At 38.7% G+C, this 23,576-nt stretch overlaps 1 protein-coding gene across 1 annotated transcript in view; it reads right to left on the reverse strand.

Moving 5' to 3' along the window:
* Nucleotides 1-23,576, reverse strand: part of hydin (HYDIN axonemal central pair apparatus protein) — a 654,146-nt gene that overhangs the window by 421,103 nt on the left and 209,467 nt on the right. Inside the window, exon 11 of the mRNA XM_059651568.1 lies at nucleotides 6,435-6,553. Within this exon, the coding sequence (XP_059507551.1) occupies nucleotides 6,435-6,553 (119 nt within the window). The remainder of the gene's footprint in view (nucleotides 1-6,434; nucleotides 6,554-23,576) is intronic.

Below are 23,576 nucleotides of genomic sequence, written 5' to 3' on the forward strand. Positions count from 1 at the left end.
ATCTATATAGACAACTTGGTGATCTTCAGCCATTTGTCAACAGATCACATGGTGCACTTGGCACAGCTCTTTGACAGATTATGGAAGGCAAAGTTGGTCATAAATTTGGCAAAGGCAGAAATTGCAAAAGCAGAAGTGACATTCTTAGGACACAATGTCAGACTCAGAAGGATGACAGCGAGGAACGTGAAGAAGAAGGCTATCGAGGAATTTCCAAGGCCATCCCTGAAAAAAGGAGTGCTATGATTTTTGGGACTGAGCGGATTCTACCAGAGGTTTGTATCAAACCACAGTAGCATGGTAGCACCACTGACAGATTTGTCGAAGAAGAACATGAAATTCCAGTGGACAGAACAATGCCAGGAGGGATCTGAGAATCTAAAAGCTGTGTTAACCAATGCACCACAACTAGCCACACCAAATTTCTTGAAATCCTTTAAAGTCACCATCGAAGCAAGCAATGTAGGGGTTGGAGCCGTGTTGGTACAGGAGGACGACTGTGGAATTGAAAGGTTAATTGGTTATTTTTCAAAGAACTTCAATATCCATCAGAGAAAATATTCAACAGTTGAAAAGGAGTTATTGAGTTTGGTACTGGCCTTATAACATTTCAATGTTTATGTTGCAAGCAACATATTTGACATTTTTGGAAAAATTTAAAGACAAGAACACCAGACTATTTCATTGGAGCCTTATGTTACAAACATTTAAATTACAAATTATATATATTGCGGATCATGAACATGTTTCTGTAGATGCATGATTGTGAGTTTAAAAAGAAAATGTGTATATAAGATTGAACACTACTATATTTATGTTATTTATACGTACATAGAATTAGTATGAAATATGTAACTCTAGATTAATGACCTATATATCTAGTAATAATGGTGCTAAGATCTAGAGAAAAAAAGAAGCTATCTTTTCATATTTATGGTTCATTTTTTTCTTAAAAGGAGTGCTGTTGTAAAAATTGATATAGGACTTGTGGATTGGAAGGCAGGGCATTAGAATTTGTTTGTAAAATGATGGGGGGATGAGAATATGGTCCCTTTAAAAGGTGAATTTTTTTCTTAGTCTTGGAAATTTTTAAAAAGTCTGCAGGCACCAGCAGATATACAGCAAGTTCTTGAAATTGAAATATTGTGTCAAAAGGCTATACTGTTAGCAGGAGAAACAGAATTTTTACCAAGACAATGGGTTTTTTTAATTTAGCCAATTAATTTAAACCAGGCCCTAAATATCAAAGCCCAATTAAATTTAAATCTGATGGTTTTGACAACCTCGGACCAATCCTATTGAAAGAAATTAATAGGTCACCAAGGGTATAAAAGAGGCAGACATTTGAAAACTGGTGTGAGAACACAGTGCCATCTCTTAAGAGATCAGATCTCAACAGTCATCAGCTCTAAAGAAAGAGAAAATCACTGGCTCTCACAGGAAGATCTAAGAACTCAGAGTAAGTACCATCTTAATAAAGGTACCAGTGCACTCTTAGCTTACATTCCTGACACAAGAATTCAACGGATGAAGGCATTCCTAACTGGAGGACAGCAGGGAAGGCAAAAAACGTTCTGGAAGACTAATTCCGGCTGTAATTTCAACAGATTAAGATTTAATTTTTTACAAATTTGTTCATATAAGTAGAATTTATATCTATTAGAACAGCACATCATGAGAATTTTGTTTTATTTGGGAATAGTTAGTAGCTAAGGGGTGAATTGTTCAGTTTGCTAGCAGTTGTTAATTTGTAAATCGTTACTTGTTGATTATAAAGTGAGTATCGGATTTGTTTCACTAAACCACTCCTTTAATAGATTACAAGGCGGGGTGAGCTTCCCTGGGTGTTGTGGTTTTAGTTAACACAGGGGATTGGCCACTCTTTTGTAACCTCTCTGATAGAAAAAAAATGTCCATTTAGGTACCTTATTGTTAGGAGATTTGTCCCAGTACTGTGTTGGGGGGGGGGGGGTATGTGTGCAGTCCTGTCAGCCCAGCAGCATCACTTAGGGGAATCACGTATCATCAGTCGGGAAGTTACAAACACAGCAGTTGAGGGTCTGGTCAGTCATGTACAGGAACTGCAGCTGAAGTAGATCAGATGTGTGGGACAAATATAGTCCTGAGATTTAGTCCATTGATGCTTCAGGAGAGTTCATATAGGGATAGATGTAGGGGGAGTGCAGGATCAATGGAAGAAGGGGTAGCGGAGTGACGCTGGGGTGTGGGGGGTTTTAAAGCAGAGGCATTTATTGCAGTGGGATAAAAGTGTAACTCAAATCCTTTGCAGGAAATTTGGAACAGCATCAGAAGGAATAGTCAGCTGCGGAGGTGGGGTTATTGATTGAGCACCTCTGTTGCTTCCAGAGTGGGACTGTAAAAGAGCAGGAGGATCATCAGCAAATGTTAACCAGAAGGAGTATAATACCTGAAACATTCACAGGATGAAGGAATCACGACAGCTGTCTGCAAACTGACAGCAGACCTATAAGGTTTGCTTCTTTTCATTACAGGCCAACTGGATATTCAATGAGTGGAATCTTTTTTCATGTTATGGAATCTGACTGGTTGGTCCTCTGGTATCTTTGTGGGCCCAATCAGTGACTCCTTGGGCATAGGTGGATCCACTGACGGTGCCAAAGTCCAATGCTCTCTGTGCCCGTATTGGCTTATCTGTTTCAAGATGGATGTAATTCTGTGCTATTTGGGATAGGGTATCCATCACCTGCCTTATGGTACGATAAGTAACCAACTGTGAAATGTCATCTAGATCCCAACTGACCCATGGAACGACCTGATTGCCTAAAATAATAAGATGAAAGCATCCATTACTGCTGCTGGTAGGGGACAGCCATGAAGGCCATGAGGCATCAGGTCACTGTGCACTATTGTGTAAATCTCCAAACTATCTACCTGAATAGGCATAGCTGATTTAGCAGCTTTGTTGTCACCTGCAGATGCGTGATTCCTGGCAGTAAAATCATGCGTAGCATTTTACTTTCATTGTGCTCCTCTAACCTCCTCCTGTCAATACATCTCTGCTGTTCTAATACATGTCAGAACACGGCAGCCTATTCACATCCTTCACAACTAGCATAACAGGTTATGTACATATTGGAGACATAGTGGATTCCAGACATTCCTCCTATCTCCCAATGAAAACTGCCTCACATTCTGGAGGTGACGGGATTCAGAGTCACTCTTAAGGAATGTAATTTCCAAATTTCTATTAGCCTGGTGTACATAACATTTATGACATTGGTTGAGTTGTACCAAATTACAGCCAATGGAAGGTACTTTTTGACATTTAAGGTGTTCACAACTGATTTAATGTCATGAAGCTCCATTCACAAAAGTCTTCCTTGTGTACATTAATACCCAATTGTTTCATCAAATACGAATTAGAGGTGAAACCTTTGTTGCTTTAACACCTGATAACGTGAAAAGAATGATTAAAAATGAACTGCATAAGAAACAAACTGAATCAACTTAGTTTTCATAAATTAATTTATATATGCTATTAGATCACAGGTAAAGTGTTAATAAAAGGCTGATTGAATAGAAGTGATCAATCAAATGATTAATCAAGTATAACAGAACATGCAAACATTTAAAATGGTGTACATTCTTTGACTTTTTTAAAAAAAGTTTGAAGTTTGTCATTTCAAAAACGGCTGACGTGAATCAAATGGTTGATGATAATTTTGAGACTCAAATAAAAACATGCTGACAATACAAAGGCAAGCAGTTTGGCAAACAGAAGAAAAAATGTGCATTACTTCAGGGTTTGACAAGTTAGTGCAAAGGGCAAAGAGATGTCAAAACAATTTATTCTGTAAGGCATAACATTTTGGGAAGATAAACTAGGAATGAAATAACATTAAAGGGTGTAGGTGACATGAGAAATGGGGCTTGTAATAAATGATCACCAGAAAGTATAACAGCAATTAAATAACACCTTGAATAAGGATCAACAGAATTTAAGGCCATGTAAACAGAATAATTAAAGTGCTTATGCCTTCTACAACAACCAAAAATAAGGCATGAGTGTAGCTTGTGACAAGATCTGTACACTGAGTGCCTGAACTAGTTTGCACAGCAGACTGTTGGTCCATAGAATTGTTTAGGCAGTGACATTTGTAGCATTTAAGGGAAAACCTGATCAATATTTGCAGTAGCAGAAGTTACATGGTGACAGGGAGTCAAGCAAAGAAATGGGAACTTTTTCAGAATAGCATTGATATTGTGGGCAAACAGCCATTTTCTATACATTAAAGAAGTGTCAGATGGAATAAAATGTGGGACTGTGTGAGGTTATGCACTTTGGAAGGAAGAATAAAGGCATAGGCTATTTTGTAAATGGGGAAAAAGCTTCAGAAGTCTGAAGCATAAAGGCAGTCCTAGCTCAGGATTCTCTTAAGGTTAATACGCAGGTTCATTTGGCAATTAGGAAGGCAAATGCAATGTTAGTATTCATTTCAGGAGGGCTAGAATACAAGAGCTGAGGGTCTTTAAGGTTTTGCTTAAATCGCATTTAGAATATAGTGAGCAGTTTTGGGCCCCATATCGAAGGAAGGCTGTGCTGGTATTGGAGCAGTTCCCGAGGAGGTTTACAAGAATGATGCCAGGGACAAAGGGTTCATCATATGAAGAGCTTGAAGACTCTGGTCTTGTTGGAGTTTAGAAGGATAAGGAAGGGATCTGATTGAAACTTACTAAGACCCAACAGCACAGACTCAAAGTGACCATTTAGAACTGAGATGAGGAGGAATTTATTCAGCCAAACGACAGATAATCGTGGAACTCACTGCTGCAGAGGACTGCGGAGTCCAAGTCACTGAATGTATTTAAGACAAAGGTAGATAGGTTCTTGGAGATAATAAGGGCAGATGCTGGAAATCAGACTCTATAGGTGTGAGGCTAGCAAGCATCGCAGGTCAGATAGCATCTGAGGAGGGGGAAAGTCAACATTTCAGACCAAAATCCTTCATCAGGACTTACGAAGGACAATGGGTTGAGAAACATATCTGCCATGGTCGAATGGCAGAGCAGCCTTGATGAGCCTAATTCTACTCCTATATCTTATTGTATTATGGTCTAAATCTCCATATTTTGAGATTAACAGCTAACAAGACAAATAAGATGCTATTGCCATCTTGATTTAATTTAAAATATTGAAAATCACAAATAGACTGCATATTTCCTAAAGGAAGCAACAATAGGACTTAGGCAAAAAATGCTGGAAATATAAAGCAGGCTTGAACAATATTTGTAAAAGAAGTCTTTCTCTTGTTAAATGTATATTTCTAGCATGTTCAGTTTTTATTTCAAATTCCAGGCATTTGCTTTGCTTCTTTTTACTTTGCACACAATGCGCATTCTAGTAGAAGCCCAGACGATGCATAGAGAATACATTCACACAAAAGGAATCTCGCTCTACTGTATCGCATTCCCAATCTTGAAAGAGCTCTTATTACAAAAGGGTATTTCAAATTGTCTCAGCACTTGCAGCCTCTTCGATTGAGATTCTAATTTTAGATGGAATAGTAACATAGTGGTTATGTTGGCAGACTGATAACCTGGAGGCCTAGAATACTGATGTGAGTCAATTTTGCAGCTGGGATATTTAAATTCACTTAATTAAATAAATCAGCTCCATCTAAAGCTAGCATTAGCAAACCTGCATCTATCGGATTCTTGTCAAAAGCCATCTGGTTAATATCCTTTCAGGAAGGAAATCCAAATTTGAAACTATGATCACAGCAATCAGGTTGCTTCTTCACTGTCCTCTCTACTCAATTGTCAAGAAGGTTGTTCATTAACACCTTTTCCAGCACATTCACAGATCAGCGGCCTTGTCAGTGATGTCCACACCCATGAATTAACAAAAGAAAGTTCCAATCAAAGGCCAATTTTGAACTTTCACCAACCCTTGGAGACTGCTCAAATTAATTTCATCTAAAACTTTTGAGGTTATCAGCCAGACAAGCCTGGACTGAATCTGAAATCAAATCCTCATGGTAGACGCCCAGTCTCTGTTCTACTTTATTCTCTAAACAAAAACTTTGAATCACCTACACTGAAGCAAATTGTCATGTCAATTCATTACTTAAAATATACAAGCTATTTCAGACTACAGTAGACAGATAGCAGATGGATTGGGACAATCAGCTTCTTCAGACTTTTCAATCTTGTAAGCACAAGATACACACAAAATTAAAAATTATACAATCATGGTATGACAGATGTATGGACAGGTAAATAAAGAACAGCTTGGCCTGGAACACAGTGCTTTAATTATCTAACCAATAACTGGTTTGTCCATAAATCCCTAGTGTGAAGTTTTCATTCAGACATGTTCTAATGCCCAATGGATTCTGATAAAACCGTTGGATCGATTTTAAGAGTTAAAAGAAAGAAACTGTATAACTTACTTCATAGGTTTGCTTTGAGTTAATGAAGACATTTCCTATTTCAACCTGGTCCACATTCAGCATCACCTGGGGACCCAAACCTTCACACTTGATACGGAGGGGCAAGCGAGTTTCACGACCTAAAGAAACAAAGCATTGATATACAACAACAATATTTAACTGTGAGATCATGACACATAAAACATTTATAAGCATCATCTTGTAGCTGCAGTTGTTTGCAGTTATTGATTATTTCTGTGAGTTCAATGAAATGTACAGTAATAGATTGCTGATAAGCTATAATGGAGGCTCCTGGAATACAGCTAATCAGATTGTGATAAATTGAAATCACAGCAGCAACTAATATGCAAATTTATGAGTCCTAACAAACTTACTTCACCAATGGTACAGTCAACAAATTCAGGAAAACATCATTAAAGTGTTGTGAGAATACACAGCACACTTCCAGAAGGCCATAAGCACAAACTGAGTTCTTTAAAGGGAGATACCTACACCAAAAGGAAGAATATTATGTAATCTGGAGAAACAGTAGCAATTTGGAATTAGATAATTATCAGTTATTAAAGATGCAGTGGCAGCCTAAGAGCCAAATAGATCAGTGGTGTTGTGAAGTCATCTTTAATATTATTGGTATCTCATTGTGAATGAACAAGAAATTGAATCCTCAATGGTGTACATGCCTGCCTGTATACAATGACAGAACATTGTGTTCATTGTATACAGAGATTTTCAAACTCTTGTCTTCTCTCTTTTCCTGTCCTGAAAATAAACTTTACCGAACTCCCAGGTCCTGGGATACCATGTAACTTTTTGATACTTCAGTCAAGTTTCCATTATTCAAGTGGGAGTCTTATAACAATAGATAGAAAATTATTTATCACAGAAGGCATTGGGGATGTTGGCATACTGGTAATTTTATTGAACAAGTAATCCGGATGACCAGATTACAGCTGTGCAACAAGAATTAAAATCCCACTGTGACAACTGGGGAAATTTAAATTCAATTAATAAACCTGAAATAAAATGCTGGTCACATTAATAATGACTATGATTACTGGAATGAACAAACTCTAAAACAAACTCTATTTGTTTCACTATTGCTCTCACTAAGAAGAAATGGAGTGTCCTTGCCTGATCTGGCTCACTTGTGACTCCAAATCTACACCAGGTTGACTTATAGCTACCATCAGAAATCATTGAAAAAGCCACTTGGTAGGAGATAGCTCATCACAACTTTTTCAAAGTAAATAAAGATGTGTAATAGATCGTAGCATTGCCAACAAAGCTCACGTCCCAAGCATGAATGAGTTTAAAAAAATCAGAGACTTTCCAAATCCTGCCCCCATATATATCACACATGTTGTATCAGAGATAATGGGAACTGCAGATGCTGGAGAATCCAAGATAACGTTTCAGGCCTAGACCCTTCATCAGATGAAGGGTCTAGGCCCAAAACATCAGCTTTTGTGCTCCTGAGATGCTGCTTGGCCTGCTGTGTTCATCCAGCTCTACACTTTACTATCTTATATCACACATGTTTATTTTCCAGCAGGAGTCTTTGAATAACAAAAGTTGGAGCTCTATCAAATAAAAGTTAAGTATTGCTCCTTATTCCTGGGGCATTCAAGTCTCAGCTATTCCACAAGCTAAGATTGGCTAATACAGAACAGATATGGAATCAAGCTTACAACTGTGATTGTATAACTCAGTTACCAACTGAAGCACAGAGAAGCTACAGACATAGTGCTTAAAAGTGTTGTGCTGCACAAAACTAAGAAGAATGTTACAGTTAGTTTACATAAAAGTGGAAAGAAATGTGTTAAAAATCAATGTTTTAACATAACTTGTACTCTTCCTTCAACTGTAACTTTCCTTTCTGAGCACATATATACCTCCGAATTACAGAATTGTTATGGTACAGAAGGAGGCCATTTGGTCTATTATGCCATCACCATTTATATAACATAATGTCGGTCTTCTGTCTTTTCCGCTGAATACCATTTCTACTTGGATAGTTAGGGCAATTGAAACAGTCCAGCCAAAATGCAGGATCTAGGCATTAAGCCTAAACATCGGCTTAAGACTCTGTGCGAATTCAGAACAAAGGTCAGCCAACTCCTACAGATAACGCTGGCACTCTTCTTCAGTCCAGCTTGAAATTTAATTCCTAAAATTACAACAGAACTGTTTTGACTGACTGTAACTGAAAAAAAAATTGTTAGATCGCCTGGACGCCCACTCCGTAAGTAGAGCAATATTTTAAAACCAATTAAAGAATAATAAACATGGAATGGATTTTGAGGTTTGCGTATACTACATAACGAGGAGTTATAGCACAGACTATCTTCCAGCCAAGTCTCTACTCATCTTCCTTCAGCGAACTCTATCAGCAAAGAATTCCTAATGTGACAGAGCTAATGACTTCATTGGAGGTGCAACATTTTGGAATGCCTTGAGGATGATAACAGTGATTTAGAAATTTCTCCAATCCCCTGTTTCTAATACCATCAGCTTCTTTAAATTTTCTTCTGGATTACTCTAATTTCTAAGCAAGAATAACAAAGAGGTCAAGTTGGCTTGGCTGTCCTCGGCAGCAGATGCAATTTTAGAGTTTCACTGGGCTTGAGTTCCAATTCAACCCCACACGCTTTTAATCACTCCTGATACCTGCTCATCATTCTTCAGGGTCTGCCAACAGGCCTTCATGAACCTATCCCACTTAACAGCTTCTGCAAATTTAGTTCCTTGCTCCAAAATAGATGACAGTCCCAACAGTGACCACTGCTTCAAATGGCATTGCTGGACCCCTAATTAGTCTGCAGCTTTTGAGAGTAGGGCATCCTGCCTTCTGTGTGGGCAAAAGGGGGTGGGCATTGGTTGTAGAAGTCACAACCTCAGGAAACTGGATGAACACAGCAGGCCAAGCAGCATCTTAGGAGCACAGTTCCCATTATCTCTGATACAATTTTAACCTCAGGAAACGGATTGATTGAGCACTGTGGCTTCTGGGGCTGGCAAAGGGGAACTCTCCTCAGTTTTCCAATGGATTTACGGGGATACCACCTCAAATCTCAGCAATTGCCATAAAGACATCTGTGGATGAGCCTGCTGTTTTCATGAATTACAAGGGTTTCCACACACAACTGGAGTGTCATTATCAACTTCACACTCTACAAGTCTTGATCTGATAGTTGATACGACACTTTACTCCAAGCCAATCCTCCATAATCTAAAGCTCTGATTCTGCACTATTAATGAGAAACTGGTTGAGTCATGTTAAGTCCTGCTTACTTTTACCGATCATCTCAGGAATCCACAATTTGAGGATGAACTCTGCTACAACTCCATCCAAGGGTTGACTACAGTCCTCATTGAAAGGACCGCGGGAGTGACAAGGCAACAATTCAACTATTTAGATAGGTTTGTTGGCTTCCTTCAAAACAGCTCAGAATAAATGTCTCAAATGTTGATAATTTCCTTAAGCAATGACTCCACTGCTACAGAACGTAATGGAGCAGAAAGTGGCCATCATAGATAAGGAACAACATTGCTCTTGTATGAAAGTGAAACTTTCACACAGGTGGAGAAAATGAACACTCCTCAGTGTTTGAGGGCATGTGTCTGACTTCAACTGCTAAGATGTTCCAAATTGTCCCCATAATCAGCATTTATCTGACTTATTAAGTGATTTATTATCTGATTATCCTGATTGTCCACCTTCATATTGAGAATAACCTCCATCGTGTTGTATCACCATGCTAAATGGAACAGTCTTCGAACAAATCTAGCAACTCAAGATTGAGCATCGATGAGGCGATGTGTGCTGTCACAGCAGCAGAAATATATTTCAACACAATCTGCGACCTCACAGCTTAGCATATTTCCCCACTTAACCACTACCGAAAGCCAGGGGATCAACCCTGATTTAATGGAGAGTGCAGGAGGGCATACCTAAAAATGAGGTGTCAATCTGGTCAAGCTACAAAACAGCATTACTTACATGCTAAACAGCATAAACAACAAGCGAGAGGCAGACTTAAGCCAACTGATGGTCAGCAGTCTTCAGCCAAGAAGAGCTGAATGGATGATCCATCTCGGACTCTTCCAGTGGTCTCCAGCATTACAATACCAGTATTCAGTCAATTCAATTCACTTGATGCGAGATCGAGAAATTGTTGGTGTACTGAATACTGCAAAGGTTATGAGCCCTGCCAAGAGGCCAGTAATAGTACTGAAGATGTGTGCTCCAGAACTTGCCACACCACTAGCCAAGCTCTTCCAGTATAGCTACAACACTGACATCTACCTGACAATGAGGAAAATTGCCCAGGATACATCCTATACATAGAAAGCAGGACAAATTCATTGCAGTCAATTATTGCCCCATCAGTCTATTCTCGATCATCAGTAAAGTGATGGAAGGTGTCATCAACAGTGCTAGCCTGCAGCACCTGCTCAGTGACACCAAGTTGGGGTTGAATCAGGGCCACTCATTACAGTCTCCGTTCAAACACAGACAAAAGAGCTGAATTCCAGAGGTGAGGTGAGCGTGTCAATCCTTTACATCAAGGAGCCCCAGCAAAACTGGAATCAAGGGACATCAGGGGGCAATTTTCCTGCCGGTTGCTGTCGTACCTGGCACACAGGAAGATATTTGTGGTTATTGACTGTCGGTCATTTCAACTCCAGGACATGTCTATGGGAGTTCCTCAAGGTAATGTCCAATCCCCAAACATCTTCAGATACTTCACCGATGACCTTCCCTCTATCAACAGGGTTGAAGTGTTATGTTTGCTGATGATTGCACAAGGTTCAGCACCGTTTGCAACTCCTCAGATACTGAAGTAATCCATGTTCTAATGTGACAAGATCTGGCCAATACTCAGGCTTGGGCTCACAGATGATACATAACATTTGCACCAAACAAAAGCCAGACAATTACCATCTCCAATAAGAGGCAATCTAACAACATTTAATGGTATTATTATTGCTGAATACCCCACTATCAGCATCCTGGAGGTTACCATTGACTAGAAACTCAATGGACTTGCCACAAAAACAAACAAAGTGGCTGCAAAGGCAGGTTGAGGGTAGGAATTTTGCAGTGAGTAGTTCATCTCCTGACTCCCCAAAGCCTGGTCACCATTTACAAGGCACAAGTCAGGAGTGTGATGGAATACTCCCCACTTGCCTGGACAGTTCAGCTCCAAACATACTTGATGCCATATAGAACAAAGCAGCCTGCTCGACTGGTACCAGATCTACAAATAACCACTCCCTCCACCACCGACGAACTGTGACAACAGTGTTTACCATCTTCAAGATGCACTGCAAAAATTGAATAAAGACATTTAGACAGCACATTCCAAATCTACGACCACTTACATCTAAAAGGACAACAATAGTAGATACACAGAAACACCACCACCTCCCCATCCTGACTTGGAAATCTATCAAAGTTTTATTCAGTGCTGCTGGGTCAAAATCCTTGCACTCTGGGTCAACCTATAGCATGTAGATTACCGCAGTTCAAGAAGGCAGCTCACAGCCACCTTCTCAACGGCAACTAGGGATGAGCGATAAATACTGGCCCAGCCAGCAACACCCACATCCTAAAAATGAATTTAAAAATTTACATTTGGCATGAGAGTTTTTTTTAAATGTTGTTTTTCACTATCTGATCTCAGATATGTTATGTACAGCCTCACACTGATGAGTAAAAGAAAAGACCGGAAGAGTTTTAAAGGCATAGAAAAGTTAAAAATAAGACATCAGCTTTTGAGGATATAGTTCACCCATGGCCTAACATCAACAATATTTCTGAATTTCTATTTGAACATTATTGCTACCACCGGGATCAACTTAGATTTATACAATGTATTCACTACACTAAACAGAGAGTTTTGTTCCCTTTGAAAATTCAATAACTTCAAACAGACACGGATGTAAATTTGACATTTTAACACCTGTCAATTATTCTCCCTGACTCAATATGAATAAATCAATCAGTGAATCAATACTATTTTAGCACAACCCATGGCAAATAAAAAAGCGACATTATCTAAAGCAACTGAATGCTCACATAAAGCAATTGAAAAATTGGCCCATCAAGTCACAATAAACAGGATGTAACAAGTTATAATTGGATAGTATTCAAGAGTATATATGTAGGATAATGGGGAGTCATCCACTATACTTTGATTCAATATGCAGTTATAGTAATGACATAGCTTCAAAGTTAATAAACAACATCAGAATTGACAATAAATTAGAAATCTGAAATCATTTCACAAGATCTACAATAATTATACAAATCACTCTGCACCAAAGAAAAGCAATTCTACCACAAATCTAAGATTGTAGCCATGCTCTTGAGACATACCAAACAAAGGGCAAGCATTTTGCAGCAAAATAGCTGTTCTCAAAAGCTTTATCGTTCAAATCTCCAGCAAATGGGTTATTCAAACATGGACATGAATTGACTAGAGGCTGCCTCCCTCTCAGCTGGGAAACAAAGCAAGGAGCAGGGAAAGCTAATAACATGAAACAAACAAACACAAAAGAAAGCACAGACTCGCCTGTCAAGTTGTACTTCATACTTCATGAGGTGAAAATTTTTGTTTCACAGCCTCAGTTCTGAGATATTCAATTTTAACCTTGGTGCTAGAGAGAAAACTATACTTGGTGTAGTGAGCCAACATTGAGACAGTTCTCCTACATCCGAATTAACAGAACTACTGTCTGTAGGTGTAAGTTCCCAAAAATGTAAATTTTTTCAGTGTGTATCAACTGCAATTACAGCAACAGCACACACTGGTATCAGCTCAGGATCACTTCTTTTAGAAAGGGACAATTGGAATCCAGAAGTAATATTTTAGTGGGAAGAAACGGAGAAGTGTAAAGTCAGGAACAGCATTTTCATAAAGGAGCTTTTTTGGCACTGACGTTTAAATTAATTTAAAATTTAATTGCTTTCTCGGTGACATACACAGTTCAGCAAATTCCTAAACAACATGACAAATATTGTAAAATGTCAATGGACAACTGATTAGAATGTTCAATGCATTCACACAAAAGTTTTATTTTAATCTCAATCCTCACAACAGTACCTTTAAAAAATTACATACGCAAAGCTTATATGGTTTCCTCACAATGGATATTCATTAACATGTCAAGAATGAAGTGCAGCACTGCAAAGCAGTGAACTGTCTTTCTACATTAATCCAATGACTAGGAAATCACATAAAACCTTGCATTTTATTTCATCACACTTGAAAATAAATTAGAAATGTGTCATTGAATCTTGTCCCTGTTGTAATATGTGTATATAGGAATAATGAATTAGGTAACATCACAAACTTCTACTCAACCAATCTTAACAAAGAGAAATAGCAAAGAAATAAAAAGAATGGTTCATTAAACCTTTTCATCTGAAGTATGAAGAAGGTTTCACATTAAAAATCAGCAATTAACAAATGAAGTGAAAACTTTTAATGTTTTGCATTTTATCCACTCATCTTTGAGTGGTTCCACAAATTTCATTCATTGTTCTTCTGGGAGTCTAACTAATGGGCACCACAGGGACATAAGTGCATCATCAGTCTGGAAAATATTATTTTAACTTAATAAATTTCTGCTCCATTGTATAAGATTCTACTAAACTGTTAATTTGTGTCTTTTGATATAGGTGGGGGTATTTAACTTTTTTATAGTTTCTGTTTTAAAATGGGTAGAGGTAACTTTATTTTTTTATCTAACCTCATGCAAACCTGGTTCTGGGATTGTTTGATGGGGATAATGTCAAGGGAGATTTAATTTCCGTTTAAAAGAATAGAGGTGAATTTAATCTCAATCTAACCCTGTGCTGTCCCTCTCCAAGGAGTGTTGAATGGTGAGAGTGGTGAGGGAGCTGTAGTTTTGGTTTAAAAGAGTAGAGTGGCTTTACTTCATTTTACATGACTAAAGGAAGCTTTTTTTTGGTTAAAAGAGTAGAGGGACACCTACTCTGCATCTAACCCTGTGATGTTCCTGTGCTGGAAGTGTTTTATGGCCATGGTATCGAAGGTGCTCTGATTTCAGCTTTCTGAGACTTGCATAGGTCTGACTAGCTAAGGTGGTTGGTTGTTGGTTTCTGGGTTACCCTGATACCTAGGGATCTGAGTACTCTTGTGGTTGTGTCTGATATGTCTCTGTTGTATGGTAGGGTGACTGCTGTGTCTGGCCATGTTGCGTCCTCTTGTTGCAGTCTGTTGAGGAGGTAACGGCAGATTGTGATTTTGGGTATCCATTCTTTTTAAAAACTTTGCATAAGTGCTCCTGATGTGCTTTGCACAATTCCAAGTTGTTGCAGTGATGCATCAGGGCATTATCCAAACGAGCCACAACCAACCTGTGGCAGCTACTGACGAATGTAAAGGATCCCATACCTACAACCAACAAAACTAATGTGATATACAAAATACCATGCATGGACTGTGAGAAACATTACATAGGCCAAACTGGAAGAAAACTGACAAGGATATACGAACACCAACTAGCCACCAAAAGACACGACCAATTCTCACTGGTCTCAATACACACAGAGAAAGAAGGACACAAATTCGAGACACAATGACGATGTTACCTAGCAGGGTGACAAAATGTCTGCAATCAAACACACCAGCTCAGCAAGCAAGTCTACAACCTCATCCACACCCAAGCTACAAATCTTCCCAAAAACTTTAAGATTTATACTGGAAATTAATTTATAATTACCACAGCTAATGCTTTCAGTCCATGGTTAGAAGTTCATTAACGAAACAGAATTTTATTAACAAAAGAAATGACAATAAAATAAATCAAGCAATCTACTTATAACACAAGTTCAAAGCTTTTAATCACGCAGCAAAAGGATAATCCCAAAATAACATTTATAAACTGAAAAGAAAAATAACAGCTTTTGTAAAATCCAAAAACACACCCCTAGTAGAGTACCCAAAACACTTCTTGTATTGTGCCCAAAAAGACCCAAAGATACAATACTCACACCTGTGTCCCTGCCTCTAACATCTCAGTAGTTTTAATCAATTGTAACTTTAATTCCGAGACCAAAACTACCAATCTTCTTTCTAAGGATAGTATTCATCTGACCCTAAATATACACAGCTTAAAGTATCCCCTACAGGGTTTTATGCCAACCTTTTTGGTCTGTGACAATTCTTTACCCTAAGGCCATCTAGTTTCACCAAATCCTTCCTCACTCAGGAGCTCTAGTCTGCTGAGGCATTTTCCTTGAAGGAATTCACAGGATTATCCAAAAACAGAACTAAAAGAAAAAAATCTCTCTTTAAACTTTGGTCTTTCACTTAAGTTTAAAAAACCATATCCTGACCATCTAAACTAAAATTGTTTACATTGTTCAGTCATAAAACTACGTCAATGTACACAAAAAAAAGCAAACAATTCTAAAGTGAGGCTTCAAAAACTGATTTAAAAGAAATCACCATGGCTACATTGGTATGTATAAGTTATATATTAACCAAAGACACATAAAACCTATGTTACTCATTCAAAAACCAAAACCCAAACTTACAATAAAACAATATTAAACAACCATATGTGGATATATAAATCACACAACCTCTATCACAATAGTTCAAAAATAGGAAAACAAGTAAGCTCCCTAGCTCAAAGAGCCAGTATCGTCCACCATTCAGTGAGATTATGGTTGACTTGCAACCTAAGTCCATACGCTTTCCTCTGCCTCACATCCCTTCACAACGCTGGTTATGAATAATCTACCACTCTTGATCTCAAAATTATAAATTGATTTTGTATCAACTGTTTTTTGTGTGGAATAGAGTTCTAAACGTTTATCTCCAATTACACAGCGAGGTTTTCCATAAATTCATTCCCAAATTTTTTGAAGCTGTCCTATAGTCTCACGTTCCCATACAAGTCAATGCATTTTTCTTCATGTACTCAAACTGTACTGATAACATCTGATTTGATTTGACTTATTGTAGTCATATGTACCTAAGTATAGTGAAAAGCTTTGTTAGCGAGCAGTACAGGCAGATCATAGCAAATAACGTCATACAGTTCATAGGGTGTTTAGACAGAGCAAGGTCCACAAGGCTACAGCTACTCAGGAGGTGCACAATCTAAGAAAAGTGTGGGATGGTTATAAGAAATGTGAGAATAAGATCTGATGTAGAGAGTTCACAAAGAGTCGTCCAGTGTTGGCGAAGCTTGAAAACTTTGATCAAACTGCTGATGAACCTTCTGAGCCACAAAATCTTTTATGTGATCTCTCCTCATAATTCAGACTTTTGGATGTCAAATATCATTCTTTATGAGATGCAGCTGATCTGGTTTGTAGAAAGTGGTGAGGGAACCATTGAATGGAAATGGCCTAATCCTGCAATGTTGGGTTCTGTGATTCTATGATATTTGACCTTGTGCTCACCATATATCTGCTCATGATAGTAGAAGTAGGAATGACCATCACGTAGACTTTGTGGAGACTAAGTCCCATCATTACATTAAGGATACCAATGTAATAAGTGGGATTGATTTTAAACAGATTTAGCAACTCAAGACCATCCATGAGGTGCTATGGAACATCAGCTGCAGAATTTCATTCAACCACCGTGTGGTATTTCATGCCCAACATAATCCCCACTCTAGCACTGCCATCAAAGCTCGGAACCATGCTTGGTTCAATAAGGAATACCTAAGAGGAAAGCAATAACAGCGCCTGAAATATCAAAAAATGAGGTATCAAACTGATCAAATTACCACACAGGATTATTTCCATGCCAAACAGTAGAACCGTTTGTGATAGGCCCCTGTATCTGATCTAAACTCTAAAATTCTGCCAATTCCAGTTGAGAATAATGGTGGACAAGGAAGCGGCCATCAGGAGAAGGAAGCTTCACAAATCTCCCTATCCTCAATAATGTGGGAACCCAGACCACCAGGAAAAGAAAAAGGCTGAATCATCTGTTTCCCTCTTCACCCAGAACTCAAACATTTAGGCTTAAAGTCTAGCCAAGAGCAGAGAGAGCTGTCGTGTTAAAAGCTCTGTCTTCCAAATGAAATGCTAAACATTCCAAGAAGAACTTGACATGAGATAACAAAGTGTGGAGCTGGATGAACACAGCAGGCCAAGCAGCATCTTAGGAGCACAAAAGCTGATGTTTCGGGCCTAGGCCCTTCATCAGTCCTTTTCTGATGAAGGGTCTAGGCCCGAAACGTCAGCTTTTGTGCCCCCAAGATGCTGCTTGGCCTGCTGTGTTCATCCAGCCCCACACTTTGTTATCTCGGATTCTCCAGCATCTGCAGTTCCCATTATCTCTGATAGAACTTGACGCGATGGGTTTTGAAATAACAAGACAAAAGGGAAGCTCTTGATTCAATCAATGAGCTATTAATCTCCAAAACAGCTAAACTATAAATAAGTCATGGTATGAAACTATGCAAATGTTCTGCCTATTGAGGCAGAAAAGACAAGGTCTTTACAATAAATGGCACTGTCTCTGCTGTGTTAATTGCTTCAACTTGTTGAAATAATAGACTGCTCTAGAGCATAAAAGTGCTTTGCTAATGAGTCAGATGACTGATTCTACGTAACCTTTAAAATATCAATAAAATATACTTATGGTGTATGATATTAGCTTGGTTACTTCAAAATCTTATACAGGTCTGCCACAATAAAAACATCTCAAGGTGCCCCAAAACTGCAGTCAGAGTTTTAAATGCCATGGCAATAAATTGAAAGCAAGACTGAATTATGAGTGTGAGCAAGAGATTGGTTCAGCTGAAATGCTGTGCACAGTCCTCGGAACTCTATTGTAAGAGGGATTTGATAAAATAATAACAGGAATAACAGCTTATGATGGATGTATTTCTTAGAAGATTATTGGGGACTGGAAGTGGGGGAGAAAATTTCTAGCTTGAAGAGAAAAAAGGGTAAAATACTGTGTCCCATTAGTTGATCCATTGGCAACAACAGAATATGAACATTACTTTAAAACATTATAGAATATGGAACGTTTTTGACAGAGATAATGGTGTGTATGCAGCAATCGATACTAATACTGTAAATGTATACTGAGCATAGGGGCCTACACTATTTGTAGGCTGAAGGGTGAGGAGAACCTAGTGTATCTCTTTATTCAGCTGGAATTTCGCAAAGCTGAAGGACACATAAATGTGATAATTATAAGAGACTTAGTCACAGCAAAGGGATAAAATGAAAACTGAAGCATTCAGCCACTTTGGGTCTAAAAGACAATCACCATTGAGGTTACTTCAATTCGCGCTGGAGATTTCCCTGCTGATTTGCTGCTTTTGAATCTAAATAATTTTAGCTGGTAAAGCTGTACACCTCTCTCAGCTATGTGTCAGCAATTTAAAACTGGGTTATTCATAGGTCAAGAGGACAAGAGACTCTCGACTAAAAAGTGCTTTTTTTTGTGATGAACACATTTTCAGCTTATTAAAGAAAAGAACTGCACAGGTTTACAACTCTCAACTGCAACATGGAATACTTACAGATGAAAAATTATTTTCAAAAACAAAACTGCAATTTTATCGCTGCTTAATTGGAATAGATTACATCCAATAATATACAAATATGTTTCAACAGAAACCTGAGCAAAAACAAACTGTAGGAAGCTGTTTAAAAAAAAAACGCAATTCTATACACAACTTACATGCAGATCACTGACTGCATACAAAGCAGAACTCTTGACTGTTATTGCTTCTCACCTGAGCCACCTTCTCCGGTCAAAGACTAGAGTGTGGTCCAGAATAGGCCTACATATAGTAGGGAGGAATTGGGAAAGAGATCCAACCTTAAAAGCAGAGTGCATTTTTATATTTTCAACTACTTGGATGCTGCAGTGTTATGTTTGTGTGGAAACTGATTGAATGAGGATGTACAAGCATCCCGGTTCCTCGCTTGTAATTTTCTTCACTAACCTGAAGTAAGTGTGGAGAATAGCCCAATACCTGTTGAGACCAACTAATTCGTCATGACTAGAAATTCAACCAGAGGTCATCCTAGCTCTGCGCTGCACTGAATGATGCACTTATTTGTTCAACAATGGGAAGAACGTTTATTCCTCTTATTTTACTTTACTTGATCCACATGATTTTTCATCAGCAATTTGTACCAATATAAAAAAGCAGTCTAGAGGAGCAAATCAGAGAAGTGAAGCAACCCGACATTCAACAACGGTTCAAGAAGAATGAGGGAACATAGCCTATGGCAAGTTCAAATAGATGCATCTTAAAATGCTTTGGATGTAGGGAGACAAGTAACTCGGCAGGATGTTTATTGGAGATAAAACGTAAAAGAAAATGCAGACAACAGTGAGTGAGGCAGCAAGTGTGCAGAGACAGAGTTACCAATTCAAGCCAATGCCATTTCTTTGTGAAAATATTATTCTTCATTTACAGTGCACAGGCCGTTCTGATGGAAGAACCATTCCTAGATAGAAGGAGGAATATAAAGGAAGAAGAGCACAGAACGCGTGTAGGAGCATACAGCTGAATGATGGAACAATCAGGCTATGAAGAAATTTGTACATTACTGCACAGGGAGCCAATTAATGCTAGTGAGTACAGGGATGCCAAGGAAATTGGTCTTCAAATGAGACAAGACCCTTGCATCAGAATTATGGACAAGCGTAGACAGGCTCTGATCCACAGACCTGACACTAGCATTAAAGTGATTGAAAAATATAGACAAAGCCACAATGGGGTCAGGTAGATATGCCAGAAAATGATGTTGCAAAGATGATCTTAGCGACATCTAGAGTTTTGGTGTGAAACTCAGTTCAAAAACAAACCAAAACTGCATTACCCATGACTGGCATCAATTTTACCTCGAGGGAGAAGGATTTGAGGAAGAAGGAAGGAATCAGATTTATGTACAAAACAAGAGGATGCCTTCTGTACTGCCTATGTTCTCCAACCGATGTCAGTTAAACAATCAGCTAAGCACAAAATTAGTGCGAAAACTTAGCAGATGCCTACAGATGATGTTGCCATGAAGCAGGATGTAGACAAGGAACAGAAGGGAGTCAAAGATGCAGCTTTGGGGTAGACTCAATGTGATTGGGTAGAAATGATAGGTAAGACCGTTACAGGAAATGTGCTGATGATGCTGGAAAAAGTAGAAGTGGGATTAGAACAACATTAAATGAGTAGAGAACTCTGGAAAACAATGGAATGGTACTGTATGAACAATGATAGTGAGGTCAATAAGCATCCTGAAATAGTCATAGTCGCTAATTATTTTGAATGCTATGGTCCTGATACTGCAAATAGTGCAGAAACAAGAGTTGAAGAGGTTTGAAGGTAAATGATGAAAACAGTTCTCAAAAGAGAAAGGGGAACTGGTGAGATAAAGCAGTGTTGTAGTTTGGGTGAACAATTGGATTTTTGAGTGAATTTTTGAAATCGGTAAGGACAACAATATTGAAAAGTAAGGGAATGAATACTGAAACAAAAGGAACTACTGATATTAGAGAGGATTTTGCAAAAAAAGAACAGATGTTAACATGGGGATTTGACTCCTATGGTTCAGTTAGGAGTGAGGGTGCCATAGGTAAGATGAACGGAAAGATAAATATCTCAGAGTGTAACACCCTTTTGTAGTGATATGGTTCAGGTTAGAGATGAATGTGTGGACGGGTAGTTTATATGCAGGATAAGGTTAACCGGCTGAAAGAAATGTAGACGGAGACTGAAATTATGAGGAATGAGGCCGAGAGATGAGACAGCAATTGCCAGGATATTTGCAAAAGATAAAGAACAATAAAGTGAAAACTGGAGGAATAGTAGGAAGTGAGATGCTTAGAGGAAAGAAAAGAACAGAAAGTGGATAAAGCAATGTGGAATCTAACAATGACAGTCACACCTCTATTATAAATGTTCAGGCAATGCAGAGCAAACACACAATATGCAGTAACTGGAGGAAGAGCAGCAAAGGAGAATTTGGAGGAGACTAAAGATTAATGTTTGCAGAAGGTGAGGTAATTGTGAAATACAACTTCAGTAGAACTGAGACAGAAACCAGAATGGATAGTTCACTGGAGTTTAGAAGAGTGTGGAGTGGATTAATTGAAATATATTAGCTCCTGAATGGTCTTGATAAGTTCGACATTTGTGGGTGAGTCCAGAACTAGGAGGCACTGAAAATTAGTGGTCACCCTGTTGGGACAGAAAAGAGTTGAACTGTTTTCTTTCAGAGGTTTGAGCAACTTTGGAACTCAGCTTCAGAATATATTTAAAGCGGGGTCACTGAGTACTTTTAAGATTGAGGCGGATAGATTCTTATCAGGCAGGGGAATGAAAGTTTACTAAAGGCAGATGGGATTATGGAATTCAAAACAAAAGCAGATCAACCATGATCTTTTCTTCTCTCAGAGCATAGTAAATCTGGGAAAGTCAGAGCACTGTTGAGGCTGCTAAGTTACGTGTACTCAAAGCTGAGAAAGACAATTTTTTAAGGAAGAAAGAAATCAAGGGTTATGCAGAAAAGGCAGGAAAGTGGAGTTGAGGGTTTTCAGATTAGTCATGATCTCATTAAACGGAGGAGCAGACATGTTGGGCCGAACAGACTACTTCTGGCCCAATATTGCAAGTTTGTTTGATATGGTAAACAACGCAAAGAATAACGTACAGGAATGCCACAAGACCATCGGAAACAAGAACAGGAGAGGCTATTTGGCCCCTTGAGTCTGCTCCGCCATACAACAGGCTCATGGCTGATCTGACATTTATCATGCTCACTTTTTTGCATTTCTCTCTAATCCTTGATTCCCCTATTGATTAGGAATCTATATCTCAAAGACTTTGCCCCCACAATTCTCTGAGGCTAGGCTTCCAAAGACTCCCAACCGCACAGCGCCACCCCACCCCCCAGGAGAAGAAATTCCTCCTTATTTCGGATTCAGTTTGGCACCTCTTTATTTGGAGACAATGCCCTCTGATCCTAGACTTTCCCATGAGGGTAACATCCTGCCATCATTTACCCTGTTGAGTCCCTTAAGAATCCAAGATATTTCAATGAGGTCACCTCTCATTCTTCAAAACTCCGCTGAGTACAGTTCCAAATTGTTTAGCCTTTGCTCATATGATAATCCCTCGATGCCAGGGGTCATCCTGAACCTTCACTGAACTGTCTCCATGAAATTATATCTTTATTTAAATAAGGGGACCAAAACCGCTCACAGTACTCCAGGTGTAGCCTCACCAGTACTTTGTACATTTACAGTAAGACATCCTTACTCGTATACTCCAGCCCCCTTGAAATAAAGGCAAACATTCTATTAGCCTTCCTGATTACCTGCTGTCCTTGTATGCTAGCTTTCTGTGTTTCATGCACAAGTACCCCAAGTTCCCTAGTGAAATAGCTTTCTGCAGCTTTCTCTATTTAATCAATGTTATTCTTTTGTCCTCCCTTCCAACAGAAACAACATCACATTTTATAATATTATGCTCCATTTGAGAACTTTTGCCCACTTAATTTATCAATATCTCTGCAAATTGTTTCTACTTCCTTTGTAACTTGACTTTCCACCTATTTTTGTGTCTTCTGCAAATTTGGCTACAGTATACTCACTTCCTTCATCCATTTGTAAATGGATCCCGTCTCAGCATTGATCCCGCTGGAACCCCACTGGTTACAGGATTACAACCTGGAAAAGAACCCCTTATGCTCAGTTGCTGTTTCCTGCCCATTACCTAATTCTTCATCCACACCAATATTAGACTTCCAACATATGAGCTGTTATCTTATGAATTAACATTTTATGAGGTAACTTGTTGAACACCTTCTGGAAGTCCAAATATATCTACCAGTTCCCATGTGCGAACTCTGGTTGAGATCTCCTCAAAAACTCTAACAAATTTGTCAGACACAATTTCCTTTACATGAAGCCATGCTGACTCTGTTTGATTACATTATGATTTCCTAAATATACTGCAATTATTTCCTTAACAATTGCCTCCAAACTATTTCAAATGACAATTGGCTAATCAGCTATAGTTATCCATTTTGTTGCCTTCTCCCCTTGAATCCAAGGCTCTTGGAAAATTACAACCAATGCATCCACTACCTCTGTAGGTATTTCTTTTAAGATCCTC

This window comes from Stegostoma tigrinum, chromosome 16 (genome assembly GCF_030684315.1).
Source record: "Stegostoma tigrinum isolate sSteTig4 chromosome 16, sSteTig4.hap1, whole genome shotgun sequence".
In the NCBI taxonomy this organism is placed as follows: domain Eukaryota; kingdom Metazoa; phylum Chordata; class Chondrichthyes; order Orectolobiformes; family Stegostomatidae; genus Stegostoma; species Stegostoma tigrinum.